At 36.6% G+C, this 19,393-nt stretch overlaps 1 protein-coding gene across 1 annotated transcript in view; it reads left to right on the top strand.

The window, feature by feature from the left end:
* Window positions 1-19,393, top strand: part of ube3c (ubiquitin protein ligase E3C) — a 31,613-nt gene that overhangs the window by 341 nt on the left and 11,879 nt on the right. The window contains exons 2-20 of the mRNA XM_026267775.1: window positions 810-948; window positions 1,206-1,259; window positions 1,643-1,717; window positions 1,826-1,972; window positions 2,160-2,275; window positions 2,401-2,558; window positions 2,707-2,860; window positions 3,973-4,193; window positions 4,299-4,450; window positions 4,532-4,719; window positions 9,163-9,249; window positions 9,343-9,497; window positions 9,717-9,943; window positions 12,780-12,884; window positions 13,175-13,262; window positions 14,897-14,994; window positions 15,227-15,359; window positions 15,689-15,936; window positions 19,167-19,379. Coding sequence (XP_026123560.1) covers window positions 883-948; window positions 1,206-1,259; window positions 1,643-1,717; window positions 1,826-1,972; window positions 2,160-2,275; window positions 2,401-2,558; window positions 2,707-2,860; window positions 3,973-4,193; window positions 4,299-4,450; window positions 4,532-4,719; window positions 9,163-9,249; window positions 9,343-9,497; window positions 9,717-9,943; window positions 12,780-12,884; window positions 13,175-13,262; window positions 14,897-14,994; window positions 15,227-15,359; window positions 15,689-15,936; window positions 19,167-19,379 — 2,685 coding nt within the window. The 5' untranslated portion in view covers window positions 810-882. The remainder of the gene's footprint in view (window positions 1-809; window positions 949-1,205; window positions 1,260-1,642; window positions 1,718-1,825; window positions 1,973-2,159; window positions 2,276-2,400; window positions 2,559-2,706; window positions 2,861-3,972; window positions 4,194-4,298; window positions 4,451-4,531; window positions 4,720-9,162; window positions 9,250-9,342; window positions 9,498-9,716; window positions 9,944-12,779; window positions 12,885-13,174; window positions 13,263-14,896; window positions 14,995-15,226; window positions 15,360-15,688; window positions 15,937-19,166; window positions 19,380-19,393) is intronic.

Genomic DNA, 19,393 nt, shown 5'->3' with positions numbered 1-19,393 from the left:
CCCAATAACATATACGTTTACATATAAATTACTGATAAATGGTGAATTGTCGAGGCGAAACACAACTGACCTGCTGCTGAGTCATTAGCTAGCTAGTCAAAGAACCTTTAGCCGAAAGGCTAACAGAGAAGTTCAGTCGATCTGACTGAAGAGAAAACCACCGTAACCCTGTGTCTTCTACAGCACGAGTGCTCATTTAGACATAAAACATCAAAGAACGCGTTCATAAATTATGATGAACTTCTGGTATTGTGATTCTTTGCTTGTTCTGTAGGTTAGCAAGCTAACTAACGTTAGCCTGGCTGGAGACATACCGTTAATGTATTTGTCTCTTATGAAACACTACCCTTTCTAGAACATTTCTCGCTCAGATGAGACCGCAGGGCAAGGCACTTTTCATCCACACAGATATTTGTATGAATCAAACGTCTATTTCCAGACTTCAGGTTTTTGTTTTTAAAATGTTTCTTGAGATTTTTGTCTATGTTTCGTGCTTTTGACACCTGCTGAAGTGCCAGGTTAGTTTCTGCTGTAGTGACAGTTTCCATTCAGTCCCACTGTGACCTTCTGCCCCTTTTCAGTTATCTACATTACCACATGGATAAAGTTGCTTCAAATATCTTCATCATAACTGCTTGCTTTATTCACAGTAGTATGTATTTAAGCTTGTCATGCACATATTTTTGTCTTCTTGGCCAGTGTTTATTGTTAGTTGCAAACATGAATTCTGTTGTGAGACAGCAGATTTTATTACGATTAGTTCATTGGATTAACATCAGTCTCATGAGCTTTGTTTTTCTGTCTCATAGGCACAAACAGCACTTTGTTGCTCTGCACAAAGGGTACTTGAGTTGATCGCTGCTCGATGGAAAGAGTGTAACAATGTTCAGTTTTGAGGGAGATTTCAAGAGAACACCCAAGGTGTCCCTTGGAGGTGCTAGCAGAAAAGTAAGTTTTCCCTAAATGATGGCTGAATGATCAAAGTGTCTAAATCCAGACTACTTTGTTTACACAAATGTGTCTAGTTCTGTGCATCACTACTTTCGTCTACTATGATTATTACTTGGAAAATGCTGATATGGTATATTTTAGAGTTTTTGGTGTAAAGGATTTTAACATATGGACTACATGAATCTGGCAAAAATGGTTGTATCATTTTGATATTGGATCTATTTTGATATGTCTCACATGTGTGTTTTGTACAGGAGGAAAAAGCGTCACTTCTTCATCGAACACAAGAAGAAAGAAGGAAAAGGGAGGTGAGAATCGTCCATTATGGGATTTTAAAGTGCTGTGTTTTATGGTAAAAATAGGACAGAAAAGTTCTAAATAATGTCTAAAACTTTGTATTATGAGCACTTCTTAATGATGAATCACTTGTTGTATTCTTCATGGATGAAACTGTCTGCTAAATGAATAAATGTAAAACTGATGTAAGTAAAAAATATAAAATAAAAGCTTGGGTTGACTAATTGATCGAATGCAGTAACATTTTCAAGTGTGTCTTGAGAGTAAAAATACTTTTTGCTGCCATTGTACCCATGACGTGTATAGTATTTCTGCATAATATATATTTTCATTTTAGAGCTCGAAATGAGGATATGAAACTTAAAGTTGCAAACTCATCTTTGTTTTTCCACAGGATGAGAGGAAAAGACTAAAAAATGCAATCATCATTCAGTCATACATAAGGGGATACCAAGACAGGAAACAGCAAGTATGTGACAGTGGTTTAAACACTTACTTTCTTTAAACAGAGAGCATGTTTGTGTTCTTGTAGTTGATAGACTGTTTGTTAAATTCCTAATTACTCTTTCTCTTTTAGTATGCCATTCAGAGGGGCTTCTTTGACCACTGTGTGTGTCAGTGCCAGTCAGGATCTGGCCCTCAGCTCACAGACAGTGCCATACTCAGCCAACTTGCTCGCCAGCTTCTGTTTTTTTACAGACTTAGTGAAGACAGACACAGAATGGTAAGGACTGCAGGTTTAAAAAGGTGTTATTGCCAGATGAGGCTCAGTGATGCTTTGTTATTTGCCATTTTAATGTGTTTTGAAGAAAAAAGAAGTTGGACAGATTGGTATTGTTATGGTGTCACTGACTTTATAAAGTCATGAACCTTCATTGTCATTTATGGAGGTTAATGTCTTAACTGTGTAGATCTGGATGTGTCAGAGTTTGGTAAAGCATCATGCTCAGTTCGTGAAGCTGCTGACGGGGCCAGAAAGACAGAGCTGTCTGTTTCAGATCAAGAGGATACTGGGGCACTGTTGCAGGTAAAATGAGATGGTCTTCAGATACCGCTTTGTGTAGAAGCATTCCCAAAATAAATCACAGTCACATGTAAACCTTTAGATCGTCTTGTTGGTTGGCTGCTAAGCATTTTCTCTGTCTGTTTAAGGTTATTGCAAGCATTTGAGGATGACAGTCTAAATGTGGCCGTCCCGATGAGGATGCTGGAGGTGTTTTCATCTGAGAGAACATACTTGCCCTTTCTACAGGATGAAAACTATGTCACTGCACTAATTGAACAAATATTGCACTATATGGTAGAGAAAGGTACAGAGTTTTGCCCCATGTTAGATTTATCTTCATTAGGGTTAACAGATGAGTATATTTAGTTAGAGAAATTACGTAAGATACTCTTTTTAATTTAGCTTAAGTTTGCAACCGTTATCTATCGTAATCATTTTTTTTTCTCTTTTAGGTTACTACAGATCTCTGTATGTTTTAGTGAATCACAAGTTGCCATCGAGTCTAGAGTATAGAGATGCCCCTTCCATTCCACTGGCACAGACATTGCTGGAGCACACGCTCAAACCTCTGCACTTTACATACAGCTCCTGCCCCCCAGATACCAGGTACATATTCACAGAGGTGCATACTGGGAAAAAAAGTCTAATTGATTCAAATGATTCATTGCCTCTTATTCTATACATGCTGAGAAGAGCATTTAGTTGAAGCTGTTAGAGGAATGTCTTTGTTTTGGTGTGTGTGTTGCATGGGTCCCACTCAGTAAAAGGCTGCACACTGACCGCTTATTGCAGACCGTTAGCTTTATCCTTCCAGGGGACCAATGGACAGTAGTTCTCTCACTGCTGTGTTTGCAGAGAGTAGTAAACCCCAGACAGACTCATTGACTCAACATGTAATGTTTACACAACATTTACCCTCCATTCTAACACTCTGATTGACGGACACTGCTGTTTTCTTTGCTTTTCTCTCTGAAGAACGACATGAGCGCGAGAGAAGAAGCTTGTGCATATAGTTTCGTGTTTGCCCTCTTTCTTTCTCTCACTCTTTCTCTCTCTTACACACACACACACACACACACACACACACACACACACACACACACACACACACAGAGGCATGTAAGCAGACAAACCATGTTTCCCCCCAAAACCTTGTGATTTAAATGAACATTTAAAAATTAAAAAATAATGTTTTTTTAATAATTTTACACTACTATTCAGAAGTTTTAGGGGTTAATTTGTAAGGTTTAATTCCAGTGTGGATACATCAAATTATGGTGGTGTCACTTCTATTTATTTTAAAACGTTTTGTCCATAAGGCAATGGTAAAATACATCCTTTAGAATTATTGTATTACTGTAATGTCAGTTAAATAAAATATTTATTTATTTATTTATTTATTTATTTATTATTATTTTTTTTATATGTATGCTTAAATTAGGGAAACTAACTACGTTCTTCTAAGTCAGAGCTCTTCTGTTGGCAAAAGAAAAAGGTTGTTGAATTTGTTGTCTCATAGATGCACAAATAGCCATGTGCATACATGTGTTTGTATATTTATTGGGAAGTATATTAGTATTAAAATTTCTATTCATTGTGATGTATAGAAAAAAGAATTAGGTAATGTCCTTATTGCAGACTGAAACATACAGTACAGTTACAATAAATAATAATAAATTCACAGGTTCTCAACCTTTTTTTTCTTCTTTGATTCACAGGCAGTTTGTTTTTTCAGCCTTCACCGAGGAGTTCATTTCAGTGCCTTTCACTGAACAAATCTATCATTTCTTTGTGCCAGCTTTGTCAGACCCAAAACTAGCTTTCCCATTTCAGAACTTCCTTTGGTCACTTCAGGCCACCATAGCCTCCTCTGCCCAGGCCAGAGCTCAGGCTCCCTGGCTATTTTACTTTGTGCTATCAGTTGGGGAATCAGGACTGGGTAAGCCTTCTGCTTAATGGCACGTTACAGTATCACTAATATACTGTGTGTTAGCAAGGTGCCCGATCAGTGAATAAAATTATTTTGTCCATTTTGTTTATATAGGTTCACTCTCCGAGGAAGGGTTGCTGTTGTACCTGAATGCGCTCCAGACTCTGTTGCCATTGTTGCCAGTGACGGAGTGTAACAGTAGAGCTGACATCAACAGCGATTCGGAAGATGAGGAAGAAATGACCGTACAGCCTCCTGCTGCACAGGTACACACACATTCAGAGAGCTTCACAGTGTGCAAATGTGTTCTTAAATTGATGATTATAATTCTGTCTTATTTTTTAAAGGATGGCAGTTGGATATCTGTGCATTATATAACAGAGGAGTGTGTACAGAAGATGGACACCAAGCAGCAGACTAACGCTCTGCTTACATTAGTGTGGAGAGACTCAGCAAGTGAAGACATCTTCACCATGATGGCCTCCATCTGTCACACGCTGATGGTGCAACATCGTATGATGGTGCCCAGAGTCAGGTAAAATATATGCAGTGGCGACTCCAGACAATTTTGATTGACTTTAAAGGGTTAGTACACCAAAAAAGGTAAATTATGTCATTAATAACTCACCCTCATGTCGTTCTAAACCCGTGATACCTCTGTTCGTCTTCGGAACACAGTTTAAGATATTTTAGATTTAGTCCGAGAGCTCTCAGTCCCTCCATTGAAGCTGTGTGTACGGTCTACTGTCCTTGTCCAGAAAGGTAAGAAAAACATCATAAAAGTAGTCCATGTGACATCAGAGGGTCCGTTAGAATATTTTGAAGCATCGAAAATACATTTTGGTTCAAAAATAAAAAAAATTATGACTTTATTCAGCATTGTCTTCTCTTCCGTGTCTGTTGTGAGCGTGTTAACTGCAGTGTATATCCGGTTCGCGAATTAATCATTTTATTTAACTGGTTCTTCTTGAACCAGTTCACCAAATCGAACTGAATCGTTTGAAACAGTTCACGTCTCCAATAAACATTAATCCACAAATGACTTAAGCTGTTAACTTTTTTTAATGTGGCTGACACTCCCTCTGAGTTCAAAAAAACCAATATCCTGGAGCAATTCATGTACTCAAGTACACTGACTGAACTGCTGTGAAGAGAGAACTGAAGATGAACAGCGAGCCGAGCCAGATAACGAACAATAGATTGACTTGTTCTTGAGTCAAGAACCGGTTGCATCGGTTCTCAGATCACCAGTAGTGATGGGAAGTTCGGTTATTTTCGGCAAACCGGTTCTTTCGGACAGTTCGATTCAATAAACCGATCGAAAAAAAAAAAAAAACGGTTCACCGGTTCTTTTGCGCTATGTATGTGTTCATATATATATATATATATATATATTAGGGCTGTCAAATGATTAAAATTTTTAATCAAATTAATCAGAATTTTCAGTTTTCAGATTAATCATGATTAATCACTATTTTTAATTACACCTGTACAATTTTTTTTTTTCTGAAATGCATACCAAAAGATAAATAACAGGACACAGATACATAATTTTCATGTATTGATTCATCAATATGTGGTTCTTTTTTTCTGAATTTCAAAAGTTTAACATTTACTTAGATCAAATTTACCTGAGCACTATATTAAACCATGCCATTTAACTACAGATAGTGTAAGAGTTTTAGGTGAACCAGTGGTTAAATATAGCCACATATCTATGAAATTATGCATAGAGAAACTCGAAAGAATGAACTCAGAAACACAAACATGCGCCACCATCACATAAGCAGCACTCTGGGCATTCTTGTTTGCTCTGCCACAATACTTTAGGATCAATATTTTCATGTTCTGAAGGCTTCAAGTGCCAGTAAAACCAAGTAAATGCGTATGCTTTCCCAAACAGCTGTAATTTTCGCTGCATTGCATGTAGGCATTCTGCGCATGGGCAGTGTGAAACACAGGACGCTATAACAGGAAGAAGCTCCACCAAAGTCGTCTCTGTTTATCGAGCTTGGCATGAATGTATTTGAGAGTAACTGGGGTAAAACCTTAAGCTTCTTCGGTGTTTTTGTCGCGGCACTCGCCGCTGTTTTTTACTATCTTGAGAATTCAGAGAGCGACAAGACTTTCCTGACCTGAATAATTTGTCACACTGCGCATGCGTGAAATGCATAAAAAATTTGACGTAATTAACAACAAACAACTAATTAACGTCATTAACGCGCTATTTTTGACAGCCCTAATATATATGTATATCCCTGAAATATGAACATAATCACTCTCTTACATCAAGATAATGTAGGCATGATGGACCAATCTAATTAATAAAAAGAGCTGCAATCAGATGAGAACTGGATGCACTTTTATACGTGTATAAAAAGATTCCCCAACATCAAACTGTCAGGTCTAGAAGCAGATTGTTCATTTTTTTTTAATCTTCTGGTTTTCATTTTATTTAACGATAAAGCAACATTGCGATCAGGCAGTTTAGTCTCATCTAACTATGTTTTTTTTTTTTTTATTACCAGAGCAGTTTTAATTGCTGCCACTCATCAATTAGTGTAATGAGCTCTACTCTCAATCACCTTCGCTTTATGTACTTCTGGTTCTGCAGTGTTGACAAAATGAGAACAGGATTCAGCAGATAGAATGAAAGAAAGGAGGAAAGTGATGGAGAGAGACCGAATGAAAGACAGGGAAGAGGAGAACGTCTGGTTTAATGAGGGAGAGAGATATCAGATAAAACCATTGAGCTTTAAAAGGTGGTGTCAGTAAACCAATCTGAACTAGTTTCAAGTTTCCACTCATGCAGTGTGCATCCTAGTCTATACCTTTTCTCAATATCAAAGTTGTATTGTGTATTAAAATCTTAATCAGAAAACAGTCTTCACAGTAGAGGAGGCAGCATTCACAAACCCCTTACATTTTAGAAAAAATCGTCCCACTTTAACCAAAATTTTAACTTTTAAAAAACATTTTCTTTTTCATGTTTTTTTTTTGTTTTATTTTATTTTTTATAATTTCTTAAAAATAATTTCTTTTGAGCATTTCCCCAAAAAAAAAAAAAAAAAAAAATGTTGCTAGCTAATGTTTTATTATATTACTTATAAATTATTTTGGGAGCTTACATTTTCTCTACAAATACTTATTTATTTTGATTAATGACATGTTTTTTTTTTATGTGGGAAAGATACTTTTCTTAAAATTGAGTCTATTTAACACGCATATTATGGTCTAATTAAAATGCTTTTTTCATAGACAAAAATGACAGAACAAAATGAACCTATTTGTAAGACTGTTTAATATTTTTAATAGTTCTTTGAAAATATAGAGTAATCGGAAATAAATAAAGTATAACATATCCTATAAAGCACATTTCAAAGTTGATGCAACTCAAAATTGTTTCTGTGAGACACCTTCTTTCTGCAACTTCTTTTGCAGGTTCTGCTTTCATTCACGCATTAAATAAACCTCTTGGATTTCCATTATGTTTTCCTACATATTCTTTCCTCATACTGTATTTTCCTCCTTTTATTTTGGAGGTATTTTTATATTTTACAGCTCCGTCCAGAAGGAGAAGGCTTTTATCATAAATCCTGCCTTCACTACTTTATCATTATCGGATATCTGTACAAAATAATTAGCTGGCCTAGGAAGATTAATTCCTGCAGGAGTGGATGGGATAGTTTTACAAGAGGTATAACAGCTGGCTCTGATTTACAACCTTTAAAGAAGCGCCCAGTGAGCGTGCAAACTTGGTTGCCTTTAAAACATGATCATATTTTAAAGTGAAGAGTATGGCGGTATTTCACACTAAACAAGGTCATTATAGTATCAGACTGAGTTAGTGTAAATAGCGCACTTGGGTCTTGTCCATGGAAATTTCTCATTAATGTTAAGCTTGCTGTATTTGTTTTGGCTATTTGAAAATTCTATGAAGATGATTTTAAATTGTGATTAGATGCAAAGAACATGCATTTAAAAGACTTGTCACATTATTAATATTAATAAAAGATAATGGAGTTATTATAACAGTGACATTGACTTAGATATAATATAGTTCTATAGCTTTGATTCGATTTCAAACACGTGTAAAACATTTTTTATTATTTTGAGAAAATGAAAACCTGATAACATTTTGCTTTGTGTGTCCATTTTATTTAATTTAGAATTGTTTGTCTACTTCAGCGTTTCATCCATTTATCAGTGAGAGTTCTGCTATTGCTGTGTTATCATTTTATTGTTAACGTTAGTTAATATAGCATATTGGGCAGAAAGGTCTATAAAATTGTAAACAGAAGTGCTTTGTGTGAAGTGGATTTACATCTTACCTTAACCTCAGCTTTAACTGTATCTTCTCCCTCAGTTACTTCTAATTATGCTTTATTTATTCTTTCACGCTTTGACACAAAACAAGTAACCCCCAGAGTGATTTCTCACACCCTGGTGTGACGGCTGTTAGGTTTAATGATTTGGTGCGACCTAAACACAGTATCTAATTTGTGATAGCAACACTACTTCTACGGTCAAGCAGTTGAGGCTGCATTTGTACATTGTACATTGTCTCTCTGGCTGTCATTAACCGAAATGGAGCCCCCACAGGAACCACTGGTCTGTTTACGACCCTGAAGCAGACCGCTAGTTTACTAATGGAAGGTGCCTCACCTAAATAAAGCTTAATGGCTCATTTAATCTTTCCTGTGGTCACATACAAAGACGAGAAATTCCAGCTCACTGGGTTGTTTATATTTTTTTCTATTTTATTAGTCCTGCTGTACTGTTTGGGTTTTATGAGCAGGAGATGTGGTTATTTGAACATTTAGTGATGAGAGTAGTTCCTGTAGCATCTTTGACTAAAAGTGGTGGTGGGTTATGTTCAGTAAGGGTATTGTGTTTATTAATCTACATAATATTTGGTATTATCAACTCTTGTACTTAAAGATCTATATTCTTTCTATCTATTTTTTGTCTTTTTCAGGCTTTTGTACAGTTTAGCCTTCAACGCTCGCTTTCTTAGACACCTATGGCATTTAATCACATCTATGAAGACTAAAATGATCACAGGGTGAGATTTCTAAATTGTTTTTCTTTTAAATGTGTACTTTAATATAATATTAACGATATTAACCATTTTTCTTTTGTCCTGTCTTTTGTGTAGCTCTATGGTTCCCTTGTTGCAAGTGATGTCTCGAGGTTCTCCAATGTCTCTGGAGGACGCCAACAGGATCATCCCCCTCTTCTATCTCTTCAGTTCACTCTTCAGTCATTCACTCATCTCTGTGCACGACAGCGAGTTCTTTGGCTCAGCAGACGGTATTAACATCTATTCTGCAGATATGTACAAATTACTGTATCATAATATATTGAAGCATTTAATAGAATACATTAGAACACATCAGGTCTTTTATTCACTCACCTTCTTTTGATTAAGGTCTTTGTTAATTCTACAGCACTCCTGAAATTTTAGTTTCTCGTTGCCAAATTTCTTTGAAAACTGAATGGTACAAATAATTGACTCTGATTGCTCGGCAGGTCAGAGCCAGACGTCGATGATGCCCTTCTCTCTGGCTGAGTTGGTGACATTGTCTCGGTGTTTGCGGGACGCCTGTCTGGGAATCATCAAGCTGGCCTATCCTGAGACTAAGACGGAGCACAAAGAGGAGTATGTAGCTGCGTTTCGCAGTGTCGGGGTGAAAACTAACAGCCAAGTTCAGCAGCACATTCAAGCTAGGCAGAAACGATGGGTCCAGCTCTTTAAGGTGATTCACTCCATATCTACATCTCACACTCTTATTTCATAGCTGAAATTAATGGCATATTCACGGTCATAAAGTGTTGTAGTTTAAAGGGATTAAATGTTACCAGTACTGAGAAGATTCTCACTAGTATGAACTCAATATTCGTTAACACTGATAATATCTTTAGTGGATGGTGGGCGTCACGTTTAACCGGTCGCTGTATTAGCAGTGCTAACAATGTCTTTGATGACCTAATTAAATGAACTGACAATTAATGAGGCGAATAGTCTCAGCATCTGTTAGGGCCATCAGTGCTGATCAGCCAGGCAGGAAGACCACTCACTCAGGAAATTAATAGGTTGTTTGCCAAGACTAAGTGAGCTGAACAACAGCGTTAGGATATTAGTCAGCTGTCTTCCCTCTCTGTCTTCTTCCATCATCCTCTTCCTCGTCTTCTTGCTCATTATTTATGTGTACAGGATGACCAGATCTCCTGCTTGCTGTTGACAGCTCATTGACCTTCTTTTGTCCTTTCATTTAACTAAAAATCTTTTCAGTAGATTTGTAGAGCTTTTCAACATTGACATTTAAAAATGAAAGGTCATGATTTATAAACCTTTATCTTAGTGATTGATGCATTATAAAAATGAATGTGAGGCAATTTATTTAATTATATGATACATATCAGAGTACATACGTTTCTCCAGGAGCTTGTTAGCATCTGCAGCTTTAAAAGGAATGTTCCTCTTTAATGAAAGAAATCATTACCAGATTTTACATTTGACTCCAAACCTGTGATTAGTGCACTCAAAACAGTTCAGACAGCTGTCTGTATAGACGTAAAAAAAAATATTTTTCCACTATTGGTTATATTGTGTATTCATCAATGTACATGCACAAGAATCCAGACTTCACAATTCATTTTCAAAACCTATTGTTCAGGTTCATGTTGCTGATAATTAAGATCATTAGTCTTAGTTCGGACAAATGTGTAAAATGAATATATGTATAAAAATGTAATATACAAAATAATAATAATAAACACACAATTTATTTAAACAATAGTTATAGTTTTAAAGCAGTGCAGCAGTAAAATGCTTTTTTTTTATTCTTAGGAATTCCAGCTTCAAGCTCAGTTGTCATATCATCATATCAGCAGCCTGTGAGATCGCCAATGTACAATATTATCATACTAATTTAATAATTTATTTTGTTTCCTTGCTGGGAAGTGAATCAATTCCAGCATAAGACCAAAAGCATCCTAATATTTTTAATAAGACTGAATTTGTATTTAACGATAACAATTTAATAGAAACATTGTAAGTTATTAATCATAAGGCTCCCATTTCCTCAGTTATTCAAAAAACAGCTACAGAAAATGAGCAAAGAACATTTACATCACTGAATAACATCATACTTTAAAAAACACTCCCGTTATTATAATCAGCGAACCTGTCTACATTGTATGATGAATAAATCTCTTACATAACATTCTTGCATTGCACATACATTTACACTTTGTTGTTTAAGATGAGAGATTTCACAAGTCAGAATTCAGTCAGCGCGCACTGAACAATAAAAAAAAATCAACTTGTACGAACACTATGAGTGGAATCCCAGAACATGAACAGTTGGAGTCTGAATAAGGAGAAGGCAGTTTTACTCACATGTGACCAGCATAAACACTTTTTGGTGCACTTTGAAATGTTGCCTTTGTTAAAGTGAACCATCCTAAGGAGAGAATGCAACATTGTAAATATTTCCCTGGTTTGGAACAAAGCAAATATTCTAAAGGGTTTAAGAAAATGCTTATTTATTTTATTTTTTAAGTTTGTACTATTTCAGCAAGTGTCTGAATGAATGAACAGATCATTGTTTGGGTTCCACTAGTCAAGTCAGTGCGGTATACAAAAGGCTCTGAAAGATTTCCACAAAAGATGGCGGAAAACGTCTCCTGTCAGCTAAAACGACCCATTAAAGAAGTACAAGCAGGAGAAACGCATTTCCCAAATTGAATGTGCAATTTACAGTCGGCTCTAACGCTGTTGACCCCTCACACACTAATGTTTGCTTCCAGCCATGGGCCGTCCCTCCGGATGTTTTATCACTCCTATTGTCGAGCTATCTATTTAATTGAAAGAAGTTAATTGAATGAAAATGATCAACTAAGCTTGTATTAATATTGCTAATGGAACTTTCTTCTTGGCTGTGTTTGGAGAGGGATGTCACCGCTGGAGTTTTGGAGAGACCCATTAAGGCCTGCACTTAACCCGATGGGCTAATTAACCAATGCTTATTCAGTCCACTTAGACAGGAAGAGCCTTCGGACCCCCTGCCCCATAAACTCACTAGCAACAGAGTTTTGCACTTGCCGTTATTACGGACTCTCTGGCGTTAGCATGTCTCGGTCAGAGATTGATAGGTGTTCTCTAGAAATGGCCAGCCAGACGTTTGTTAGACCCTGTAATCGGAGAAGAAAAAGTAGAGATAAATGAATTTGGATGAAGTTTGTTGACATTATGGGTGAATTACCCAGTGTTTAAAGAGAATCAAGACATAAAAAAGACATTTAGCTCATTGTAATATTTATTTTCTGCACAAGTCACTATCTGTGGATTTGTTTCAGCAAATTACACACTGATTATTTGTGCTGGCTGAACAATGAAAGTTTGTCTGCACATTCTCCATCATATGAGCTAAACAATTATCTATTAAAGAAATGGGTTTACATGGGGCAAATTGATGACAAACACAATGTTTTTGATAAAATTTTTAGTAGCTTAATATTTGAAATTGATATTAGTTTATTTCTATGAGTGAATGAACAGTGGGCTGAACATTAGTTTCTTTTTTAAAGGTGATTACCAACCTTGTGAAAATGCTGAAAGCCCGAGATATTCGAAGACCGTTCTGTCCATCGGGTCATTGGCTGTCTGATGAGGTCAACATCAGAGCAGACAAGGTAAAATTCATTTGCTGATCATATGAATAAATCCTACTAAACAGAGTTCAGAAAGTGTCCGCAGTTTATTTTTTGATCGATAAATAGTAAAAATCCACTGAAAACTTCTTAAGTTATATTTGAATAATTGTAAAGCATTTGCATTTAAAAGAATAAATACATTTTATTATGTAAGTATATATGTTTTTTTTTAAAACATGGATATGCGTTTCTAAAAAAATAAGTTCAAATGTGTATGTGTGTATAAGCACTAATAGCTTGTAGTCATCTAACTTTTTGTTTGTTTGTAGGTGACTCAGCTCTATGTGCCCTCAGCAAGACATGTGTGGAGAACCAGGAGAATGGGACGCATCGGACCGCTTCAGTCCACATTAGATGGTAAGACTTATCCATATATGGAGAACAACCTCAACTGTAGTTTAGTGGAAAACATACACACATAAAAAAGAAGTAATAATGACAGCCAGTCAAGCAATTTCATTCCAAAGCAAGTCCCAATTCTCCCGAGGGTGTTGACGCTAACTAGTACCAGTGTTTCTGGTCTTTTCCATGCCACCCTGGAGCATATGTACATAAAAATTCAATCAGCCTAAGACTGGACACATCTGGCTGCCTGTTTATCTGGACCTTTTTCATTTCCCTAAATGCACTTGTAAGGTAGTGACGAATGGCTCGTGTATTGACCATGCTGTGCCATATTTCTCCACCAAGATGGCCCCTTGATGGCTGGTTTGTGGAGAGAGAGAGAGGTCTGACTAATTGAGTAGAATCATTCCACCATGCAAGCAGCGTATTAGATGAATGACACTTCTCATCTGCTGCCATGGCAGTTTTTTTTCCTGTGGTCGAAACGTTTGTAGGACGGAGTTTTAATACAAAACAAACGTCCCCGTAATGGAAGGAGAGGACAGGTGGATGGGCAAATCGCTGCTGAGTTAATTAAAAGTGTGTGGCAGGAAAGACAGAGGGGGATTGAGTGATCTTTAATGGGATGCTCTGTAAATACTGCATTCAGTAAGGCTGCTAGTAGACCTCACTCAAGGTTGTGCAAGTGTACAGATGCAAAATGAACTAGGTCTTTTGCAGCGGACATCAAGTTTCTTATGTTTACCAAGGAGCCATTAATTTGATCAAAAATACAGGAAATAAATACGCTCTCTGTGTTAATGTATTTACAAATGTAATTTATTACTGTGATAGCAAAGCTGGGTTTTCTGCAGCCATTACTCCAGTCTTCAGTGTCACATGATCCTTTAGAAGTTACTCTTAATATGAAGATTTGCTGCTCAATAAACATTTTCTAGCATTGGCAATATTAAAAAGAGTTGTGCAAATTGTGCCAGGAGAATTCAGGAGAATTTGTATTTACTGTTACTTTTAATGCATCCTTATATCAATAGAAGAAGTATTAATTTCTGTTTGAAAATCTTACAGCAAACTTTAAAACGGTAGTGTATAATTGTAATTTTTTTTAGTTAAGAGGACTAATATAATGGCATTTTAAGGTTGGGAGGAATTTGGGTTTAGTGCTAGTGTATTTGTCAGGATGATGATGAATAGAGAGCTTTACAGATTGACTGTTGCCAGGATAGATGAAGATGGAGGCAGATGAATTCTGTGCTTCTTGAGTCTGTGCTCTGAGCTTATGTCGGTGTTGTCTTTTGTTGTCCATGTAAATTCAAGAGCATATTGGTAAATAAATTGATAGATTTCTAAACGTGAAAAAACAGAGCATTGTTTTCATTATATCTGTAGCTGTTTATTTTATTTTTGCCATTTTCATTCTTTGTGCATTTCCATGCATAAATACAAGGACAAAAAGTGACAAAGATATCAGAAACAGGCTTGTGAAATGACGCTAGAGGATTTTATCTTACCTCACTTGCATTGGACAGTAGATCTTTGTTGAGGATATTTGGCTTAAGAGATATTGTAGTTTTGAAAAGAGATATAGGTTAAAAGACTACTTGAAGAATTAAGGTTTACAGAAATAGTTTTTGTGTTCCTCACAGTTGGACTGGAGCCTCCACCATTGTCAGTATCAGAGGAGAGACATTTGGCAATCCTCACCGAACTTCCGTTTGTTGTGCCCTTTGAAGAGAGAGTGAAGGTAAGAGAGCCATCACTGGTATAGTGTGGAGTGTTTTGTGCACGACACTTAAAAAAATCCAAATTCAGTCATCTGTGAATTCAAAATTGTAATTTGGTGATGACATTGTTTTGTGCTTTAGATATGAAATGCAAGGGAAAATCTAAATGGGAAAATCTAAATGGAATAGAATACATGCCTAGATTCTGAGGCATTAAATGATGTTAATCATCTTTGTTCATTCTGCTTCTAGATCTTTCAGAAGTTGATCTATGCTGATAAGCGTGAAGTGCAAGGAGACGGCCCTTTCTTGGATGGCATTAATATCACCATTCGACGGAACTACATCTATGAAGATGCTTACGACAAATTATCCCCTGAGAATGGTAAACAAGGCAAACCGCTCCCTCCTGAGATGTTGAAAACTCCTAATAAAAAGCATTTAGCGAAACGAATGTGGCTTTCTTAGACATTAACCTTGCTTAGGAATTAGATACAGTACTTCATAACAGCTGTCAACAAAAGCAGTTTAGATGATTCAGGACAAGCCTCGTGAGTGTAAGAACTCACCTCAAGTCTCTTAGAAAGTCTCTTTAGTTGTATAGCGTCAGACTTTTATAGAAAAGGACACATTTCTGACATTTTATTGTATTTTTTTAAACCCTTTTGACAAATTTTGTAACATGCTAAATATATTTGTTAATCTCCATTTCAGAGCCTGATCTTAAGAAGAGGATCAGGGTTCATTTGCTCAATGCACATGGGCTAGATGAAGCTGGCATTGATGGAGGAGGAATATTCAGAGAATTCTTGAATGAGCTGTTGAAGTCAGGCTTTAATCCTAACCAAGGCTTCTTCAAGACAACTAATGAAGGTCTTCTCTATCCCAGTCCCACTGCAGAGATGCTTGTGGGAGAATCCTTCACCCGGCATTACTACTTCCTTGGCAGGATACTGGGAAAGGTAAGACTAGAATTACATGATGTATTGCACTACATTGTAACATTTTTATCTCTTCACCAAGCACAGGTCATCACATAATCCATTTAATCTTCTGCTACAACTGGGCTCTGTATATTTGAATTATTTTACTGCAAATTAATTATTTGATATCTCTAGCAGTGGCTTATCTTTGGGTTTTCTCCTTTTGGTTGTCTGATTTGTCTTTTACTCACATTCACTCTCAGACACAAACGGGGTCATTTAGATCAATGCTGAAGGTCAAAGGTCAGGTTCAATCAGTGGTCTCAGGCTGAGTAGCTTAGGTGCCATCATAAATCCTACCCATTTGATTTACGAGGTCACTGCAGTTTAAAGTCAAGTTTATTTGATCCAAATAATTTTTCCTTTATCTGGGTTCATTTTTGTTGGAAACCTCCATTAAAACGTTAGAAATGTTTGGCTGCGTGTAAATTACTCTACTTTGTCTAATTGTATCAGTTCTTAAAGTAGTTTTGTAACATTAATATGGCTTCAAATATTACAATTTGCAGTGTGCAAGTATTTTCAGAATCTATACATACAGTAGCATTATGTGGTTAATAATAAGTGAAAAATGTTGTGCAATAACTCCATTTTGATAAGTCTTCTGATTATCCTAATTTTGCCCTGTGTTTTCTTCTTTCTACACCTTGAGCTACAATTTATTGTCACAATTGTTTTGGCTTTCTCTTGCGTGTGTCCGCTAGCTGGTATTTATTAGCCGCTAATGTTTTTAAAGTTTCATTAATGCATATGCCCAGGATTGTTTATCGCAAAGCACATTGACTGGGGGAAGGGTAGATGAATTACCTCATGCCAAGAAGCTCGCTGCTCAATTAGGCTACTCCATTAGCCCATGATTCCACTTCTCTGTTTGTGTAGCCATCGCATTTGGCCGTGGACGCTAAATCAGTTAGCACCATAAATAACAGCTCCGTGCCACTGGTAATAGAGTTTTGATCTGTTTTACAGTCACGGGCATCAACACCACTTGTGAAGAGGCAATTCAGGCCACTTATTAGAGAGCTATAATGAACACACACACACATGCACACCTTGTAAGATTGAAGGGACATAACTGAGCTCTTGCCTTGAGGAATGACTGGCCCGGGCCCTTTACTTTCCTGATCTTATTCCATTCAATTGCCCCCGCTCCGTAGTAATGGGCAAAGCAATTAAGGTGACGAGATTAATTTGAATTTGACTTTCAATTAACCCTTCTTCTCTCTCCATAAATATGTGAAGGAGTGGCAGACTGTGAGTGGGATATTGATATTTGTTTAGTGCTTTTATAAAGACGACCTGTATAGATGACAATTGCGTCACTGTTGCTGTTTGGCTGGGCCCACCATAGACACGCACACAAAAGCACAGAAAAACTGTTGATCTTACTTTCTCTGATGTATCGCACTTTTTTTTTGTGCAAATTGTGCTGATTTGTCACCAAGGTAATGTTATATAGCTGGCTTTGGTTGAAGATTTTATTTTAACCTGTCAGGAGTGTTTTATATATTGTATACCATCGTTTTCTAGCAAGAGTGTTTGTACAATTATTCTTAAAAACATTTAAGAAAATGTTTTAATGTGAAAGATTGTAATGTGAAACTGTAAATATTTCTGTCAAACTTGTCTTTTTTGGTTGTGGGGATTGTGAAGAAAATACAGATTTAATACAGTTTAGATTTGGGAAATCTATACTTTTTGCTCATTGAATAGAGTTTAGGCATCATTGAAAATGCTGATTTTTATGTGCAGCTGCTAAACAGTGCTCTACACAGAATTGGATCCCAAGCCATATTTGCAGTTTTAAATATTTTGGCTAATTTGATTTTGCTTTAAGAAGTGTAGTACTCTCAGCTCTATTTAACATACAACTCTAGTCTTCCATTTAGTTTTTTATACGTTTTTGCTCTTTTGTTTTATTATTAGTTTTTCATTATTTTATCATGATTGCTTTTATGATGTTTATAATGCCCTTTTGTCTTACTATTTATATTTTTAATCTACAGTCTAAGATGTTTATCAGTTAGTGAACAAATAAAATCTTGAATTTTAACATGAGTAGTTGCTATTACATATTAGATCGTGATGTAGAAGAAACCATGCTTTGACAACATTCAAAGGAATGCTTGGGAGAAAAAAAGATGTATATTAAAGTATCGAGACCTGCTTACAGCCATTCAAGCTTTGAAGCAAGTTGTAAATATTTACCCCCTGTTGAATTATTTTCACAAGAATACTTCTGCAGTCTGCTCATATCCTCAAATACAAACTGAGTCACACACAGACAAATACCACGTGTTCTGCAGTTCAACAAGCAGTGCTTAACTGTCCCTCTCCAAAGGGCAACAGAGAGGAAAGAGAAGGTCACAACTCGTGATTAATGGCAAGTGTGTTAAATTTTTTATTGATTCTTAATGCTGTAAATTTACAAATTTATTTGGCAGAAACAGAAGGCAGCTGCTAAGTTGTTGGCGTTTACTCTCCTGATGGTGCCACAATTTGCATTAATTGCGTTGCCACTGCACTCACTTATATTAAAAGGCCCGGCCATTCATTAATCCTTTTTATCCCAAGTCATTTTGGCACAATTTCTGGCAATAAACACCCATAAATAACTTGAAGGTTTGAAAAATAGTCTGCGTCGTTCCTCTATATCCTTATTGCGTCTTTTTTTCTTGGGAGCGACATTATTGATAGGTTTCAGGAGGGCGCAGCACATATGTTCCCACAACAGGGCTTGTGGGAAGAATGTTGCTAAGTGGATTATTTTGCATAAAAAATGTCCTGTATTTGATGTCACACAATTAACCTGTGTTTAGAAAATGCTCTGATCTACAGCCTCTGTGTATGTTTTAGATGCATGCATTATGGAGATTTGGGAAATTTATAATCCATTTAGCTTATGTGGTCAAGGGATTTTAGTGAAATCATTTATTCAAGGCCTGTATATTTTAATGTCCTCAGATATGGTCTTTTTAGGACTATTGCGGTACTTAAGCTTTTATGACTCACCATCCTTGAGCTTCTTAATGGAACAACAGTTAAAGAATACAGTTAATGTTTTTTCAAGTTTGAGCTTCTTCATTTGAAAGTGCCCGAATTTGAGACAGATTAGCCCACAGGATGAAGAAATGATTTTGTCAGTTAAATAGCTCATATTGGAGGTTGTCTTTAGTTAAATATCTCTCTCTCTCTCTTCTGTCCCCCAGGCACTGTATGAAAACATGCTAGTGGAATTGCCATTTGCAAGTTTCTTCCTGTCCAAGCTCTTGGGCAGAAGTGCAGATGTGGACATCCACCATCTGGCCTCTCTAGACCCAGAGATGTACCGAAACCTGCTTTTCCTCAAGAGCTACGAAGGTGATGTCGAAGACCTCGGCCTTAACTTCACCGTGGTTAACAATGATCTTGGGGAGGCCCAGGTGAACAGCACTTT

This window comes from Carassius auratus, chromosome 7 (genome assembly GCF_003368295.1).
Source record: "Carassius auratus strain Wakin chromosome 7, ASM336829v1, whole genome shotgun sequence".
Taxonomy (NCBI): domain Eukaryota; kingdom Metazoa; phylum Chordata; class Actinopteri; order Cypriniformes; family Cyprinidae; genus Carassius; species Carassius auratus.
The sequence above is the reverse complement of the archived record's forward strand: the minus strand, read 5'-3'. Positions and strand labels throughout refer to the sequence as shown.